Source organism: Maylandia zebra, linkage group LG5 (genome assembly GCF_041146795.1).
Source record: "Maylandia zebra isolate NMK-2024a linkage group LG5, Mzebra_GT3a, whole genome shotgun sequence".
Classification (NCBI taxonomy): Eukaryota; Metazoa; Chordata; class Actinopteri; order Cichliformes; family Cichlidae; genus Maylandia; species Maylandia zebra.
Window position 1 is genome coordinate 42,356,924 of NC_135171.1, and position 6,000 is coordinate 42,362,923.

Sequence of the window (6,000 nt, forward strand, 5' to 3'; positions counted from 1 at the left end):
ATGGACGGAAGCATCGATGGGATGTGGCGTGTCAGCTGCTCGAGCGCACACAGCCACCATTAGAATGCGGACGCTGTGATGGGAGCAGCGAGGTGAAGGACAGGCCTTCATGGGCTCAGGGCCGAGTGAAGCAGAGGCTCAGCAGCTGAAGCCTTCTTTGCTTTAACGAGTCAGCGACTGGCACTCTTCCAGCTCCACTCAGAGCATCGCTAAAAACGGGACAGTTTCTAATGCGTCTCTGTGTTTAACGGCTGTAAGCTCAGCTGTTTCTTCCTGCTCTGACGTCCAAAAGCACCACAACCTTTTACTCTTTCTGGAGGCGCAGCCGGTGGACGAATGCCAGTCTGATACCAACGCTTGTATCAGCATCAGATCAATATTTGATTCTGTCCTCTGAACAGTGTTAAATCATTCTTAATGAACAAACATCCGTCAAACATGCTGAGAAACATGTGTGAACCTTTCTGTGGTTTATTTACAGCCTGCAGGCACGTTTACGTCCAGCTCTTCAAAATAAAAGCTGAGAGGTGTGTTTTATTGTGGAAAGTAAAAGTCAGTGATGGTTCATGTCATAAATCAGGACACACTGCTCACACACCTGTGACGGCATCGATGCTCCTCACAGATGGAGCAGGAGGAGGCGACATTAACCAGCTGATGAACCTCCAGCTGTGTGACCACAGGACAGCGACGCCTGACCCGGCGTCCTGAGTCAGGACCGGACCGATCCAAATATCGGATCGATGTCTCCTTAATGAGAGCTCCTCTGCACCGCACTTCCTTTCAGACTTGCTCTTATTACATTTCATTCAAAGTGACAGGGGAGGGGCCTGTCCAGGCTTTAAACAGGCTGAGGACATCCCCCGTTTCCCTCCACCTCGCCAGGCAGGAGCCGGCCCCGCCCCCTGCAGACAACGCTAATGCCTTTATTCGTTTCTCAGAGTCCATTAACGGGCACTAAGCCTTCCTGCGGTCTCCATCACTGCAAGCTCCCAACACTCTGCAAACCTCATCCATCTCCAACCACTTATCAAAGTTACAGTCACGACTCCACCTGGAGACGCTCCGTCCGAGGAAGCTTACAGGAAGCGGGGTTCACGCTGACCTCGTCTCTGCTTTACCTTGACCTAAAAACACAGATGCAGACGCGTCTGCAGTACTGCGCCCTGAGCAGCGCCTGCAGGTGCAGCGCGCCTGTCAGAGCGCTGAGCAGCAAATAACAGACACAAATAACTCAGCGCGCTGCGGCGGCGCCGAGAGGAAGATGATAATTCCTGTTAAAAACACGGCGTTACCTTTGATGTGAAAACAACACAAAGTGAAGTGTTACATAAAGATGGGGGAGGTGACAGAAGGAGGGCGGCGTGCAAATGAAGAGGGAAGACAGGAAGTAAGTTCACGGCTGATTCGAGCTCAGCGAGCGTCTGAGCGGCACTTCAAACGAGTGTGACCTGGAGTCATTCATCAGGCCTCAAAAACGCCAAAACTTCACAGATCACACCTCTGACTCCCACAGCTTCACGCCAGGCAAACAGGAAGTCCCGCCTTTCAGCGTCGGCTCGTCTTAGACTGCACGTTCAGCGGTGAGCTTCCTGCTTGCAACCCGCCGCCGTCACTTTGACCTGCAGTTCATCAGGAAAACGCTGACACATCAGAACAGCCCCGATAACGGCGCCACAGACTCCCTGCCAGCACCTGCCAATCAAAACCAAGCACACCCAGTGATTGGACACTGTGCTGAGAGGCGGGGCCAGGTGCTCAGAGTGAGGAGGGTTTCCTGGATTCACACTAAGCTTCTTATTTCAGCCGCGGCGTCACGGAGGCGTGCTGAGCGTTGGAGGTCATTTGGACGTGTCCCCCTGCACACCTGAGCGTCACGCTTACAGGCTGCCTCGCTCGCCCCACCGTGAACTGTAAACAACTCATTTTTGTGACGCCCCAGGTGGGCGGGGTTGAACAAACAGCTGCGCGGTCACGCTCGGGTGGAGCTTCCTGGGCAGCAGAGCAGACGTCTCACGGCAGGTAAGCTCGACTCCATCCGTCCTCCATAAACAGCAGAGTGACGACAACCTCGCGTTATGAGTTTGTTCCAAACTGAGCTCGGAGAAGCAGTTTACCTGCTCAAACACCTGAGGAGACCGACACACCTGAGCCTTCATGAGTTAAACCTGAGCTTTAGCTTCAGTGGGAGGAGCTCTGCTTACTGAAGTAATATGATGAAAACCACGTGGACGTCACACCTGCATCACCAGCGCCGCCTGGTTTCTCTGATGACATCAGCAGTCAGTCAGGAGATGATTGGGGACATTTACCGATCACTATTATCGATCACTGACTGTGACCCCGAGCCACGTATGGATTAGTCAGCAGCTCAGAGGTCAGAGGTCAGGAGGCCTGAGCATCATGTGACTGCTATCAAGCTCACATTAGAACACAGTGTTTCACACACAGGATCCAACACCAAGCAGTTACTCACATACAGGGCTCTTAATTTGAAAAGTCAGTGGTGCACACACACGCAGAAGCAGCCGTGGCCCGAGCCCCCGGCTGACCCTAACCAGCAGAGCCAGAACCAGAGAGGAGGTCTTACCCCTGCCGGTCTCCGTCCACCAGGATCCGAACCAGGATGCCGGTAACAGCCACCAGGATGGGGTAGTGGTCCACGCTCTCCAGCCCTGCAGGAGGAACAGAGTTCATCAGAGTGGCACGACTGCGAATCCGACCGGATGATGGACGCTGAGGGGGCGTGTCTCTCATTGTTATTCCCATAACCCTAATATCAGTGATCCTGGCCTGTGATGTGTTGAGCTCCCTCCTTTCACAGAGCGTGACATCACGTGTTCTCACTAACACGCTCCATGTTTTTAGTTGTTGCCGTCTGTCATTCACACTCTTTAAACCTTTAAACCTCGTGCTCCTCGCACGTCCTGGTCGGACAGAGTTCAGGCGGAGCTCTGGATCACACCTGCGTGCATGAAAGCAGCACGCAGGTATGATCAGGCCTGCAGGTGTTTGATGGATCAGGTCACTGTCATCATATTTCAGAGCGTCTAAAGCAGAGACGGGCTGCTGATCAGTATTACTTGGATCCTGCCATCAGAGCCGGCCCACACACCTGATTGGAGGCCTCGGCGAGGCGCGCGCACACCTGCAATTAAATTATCCCAGAAATAACCTGGAAAGGTGTCATTATCATTATCAGGTGGTAATAAGAAGGCTGCTTCCAGTCGGCTCCAACTATAAATCATCAGCGCTGCGACAGACGGGTGACCTGTGCAGGTGTACCCTGCGTCCCACCCCCACAACACACACACACACACACACACACACACACACACACACAGTTAAAGGAGGCGATGACCTCCCTATAAACACGGTGGCTGTGTGGGCGGAGCGAGTGAGGATGTTGCTGAGGTCCAATCAGCTCACAGCAGTGATGATAACAGGAGTGAAATAATCAGCTGGGCTAAAGCAGAGTTAAACGTTTATTTTTGAAAAGGTGAGGTTACAGCACGCCGCTCCTGTTATGGCACAGCGACGTTTCCATCAGGAGGAGCGTGAGGGCCTCCCGCTGAGCGCCATCAATGAATCACACGAACTCACAGCGAGCCAACAGCTGGAAGAACCAATTAAATAGGCAGGAAACCACACGTGGTTATTGTCCTCCTGCTGATGGACGCTGACGCTTCTGCTGAAGGTAAAAACCTATTTCTGTCAGGAAGCAGGATGTAGACGCAATCATGCATGGATGGACTTTCAAAACGGTTTATTTTCTTCCTTGTTGGTGGCAACGTTTGACATTTTTAAAGATCAGTGGAAACTTCAGCATAAAATAATTCTTTATGGTCATTTTGGGCATGTCTGACCCCCTCTGATGACCGACTACACTCAGGCTAGCATCAGGCTTTATAAGATAGGGTTTGGAGTTGACGTCACGCCGCAATGCATTATGGGAGCGCAGCGCCATTTTCGGGGTCTACGAATCAAACCAAACACACTGTGTTGGAACGACGACTACAAGAAAGATGCTTAAAAGCAGCTCAAAAGAGAATGAACTGTATAGAGACAGATTTCATCCAGAGGCGAAGCAGCGGTACTTGCAGAAAATAGCCTGCATTGGAAATGTGGACCCGTATGAAACACGGCCGTGGAGTAGAAACCCTGAAGACCAACCGCTACTGACGTAGCCTGACATATTTTCGGACCTTATCTGTGGAGTCAGCGCGTACAAGTCGTCATTCAAGCAAAGGTAAGTCAGCTCGAGTACTGCGAGTGAAATGCGTTTGATTTCCTTGCAAACATTCAGATTAGTGCAGCATAAATTCATTCATGAGGGGAAATTACAGTGAGAACATGTGGAGGCTGTTGGGTGGATAACATAGTGAGTTCAGTGCATTGATGTGACATCCTTGCATTACATCCTTTAGGTTCATTTTCTGCAGGCAGGTTTCTGACAGAGAACAGGCAGGTTTACACTATAACCTGCAGCGTTCTATAGATGGACACATAAAGAAATGAAAAATGACATGTATGTGCTAACTTTCTAAACACTTTGTTACATTTATGATAAAGTAGATAAAACACATTTACGTCGGCCTTGGCTCATAGTTCTTGTCTTTAAATGAACTTTGTCTGTGTGTGTTTCAGGTCCTGCACTCTCAAAGACTGAATGAACAGCATTGCAGCCATGGGTCACTGTGAGCATCACAGGGAAGGTTGAAGCTGCCCACTGCACCTGTATGGCCGGAGTCATGGAGACCTGCAGCCATGTCGCTGCTCTTCTGTTTAATGTAGAAGCAACAGTGTTGATCGTGGCACAAGGACTGTTACAGATGAACCTGCATACTGGGTTTTGCTGGGCAATGTGACCAAGATACAGCCAGAGGTTGGCCATAAGATAGACTTCTCCTCTTCAGCTGCCCAAAAAAAGGCTCTTGATCAAAACATTCACAGACCATCTGTAGTGACAGGTAAAAGGAGCCGTCCTCAAAACAGAAAAATCCCACCTGCTACTGTGGAGGAGTTGTCACTGCTATTGGATACTTTGCTGGAACACAGTAAAGCTGTGGGTTGTGGGAATGACCCATAATGTTTTATCTAGGGGTCTAAATTTATGCCTGTAGTGCACTGCCGTGTAAATAATTTGCATTTACTGAATATGTACTGACTGAGTCCCGCTGTTCAAAAGTTGAATAAAGAAACAAACTAATTTTTGCTCTTTTTTTTTTTTATTGAAACCACCTTATAGATCATCACATCAGTTACAATGATGATGTCATTTATAGTTTACAAATGACAAAATGTTTACACAAAATCATGAGTGTTTACATGACATCACCCACTACTAACTTTATTTACTGTATCTTTTGAAAAAATACAGCAATTTTAACAGCACAAGACTAAAGAATATTTAACAGGAGCAGGTTTCATTCTTCTCTGGTTTTATTATCACACTGTTCACCAAACGCAGCAAACCTTCACCATCTTATCCAGAAGGGTCACCTCTTCACCCTCACATGGAAGAAGTAATCTGATTGGCATGGTGGTATGTTTGCAGCAGGTCCCTCGTGTAGCGCTGGAAACCAGTCACGATGTTTCATCCATTTCATGGGCTGGTTTGCTGCAATAATGCCAAATAATTAGCATCTCTATAGATAGAAGGTAGTTCTGCAAAATCACTCAGTAGGATGTTTGTTCTAATTTGCTATGAGCTCAGAGCGCATCGAAAATAAAACTAATAGGCTATAAAGATATGAACATATTTAGAACTTACCGGAATGAAAATGTCCGGAGCACCGACAGATATTTGGAGATGGACGTCAGCTCATCTCACAGCTGCTATCCAGGCTAGACGCCTTCGTTTGGTAACATCGATACACGAGCTGCTCATGTTGCTTCCAGGTTGGGAAAGAATGAAAAGATAAACCATTTTCAACCTTATTCTCTTGCCGGTCGTGTGATCGAACATTGCAGCCGACCACACAGCAAATACGAACCATG

The 6,000-nt window shown here is 48.9% G+C and overlaps 1 protein-coding gene across 1 annotated transcript in view; it reads right to left on the reverse strand.

Moving 5' to 3' along the window:
- rnf123 (ring finger protein 123) overlaps nucleotides 1-6,000 on the reverse strand; it is a 111,151-nt gene that overhangs the window by 65,500 nt on the left and 39,651 nt on the right. The window contains exon 36 of the mRNA XM_076884394.1: nucleotides 2,591-2,675. Within this exon, the coding sequence (XP_076740509.1) occupies nucleotides 2,591-2,675 (85 nt within the window). The remainder of the gene's footprint in view (nucleotides 1-2,590; nucleotides 2,676-6,000) is intronic.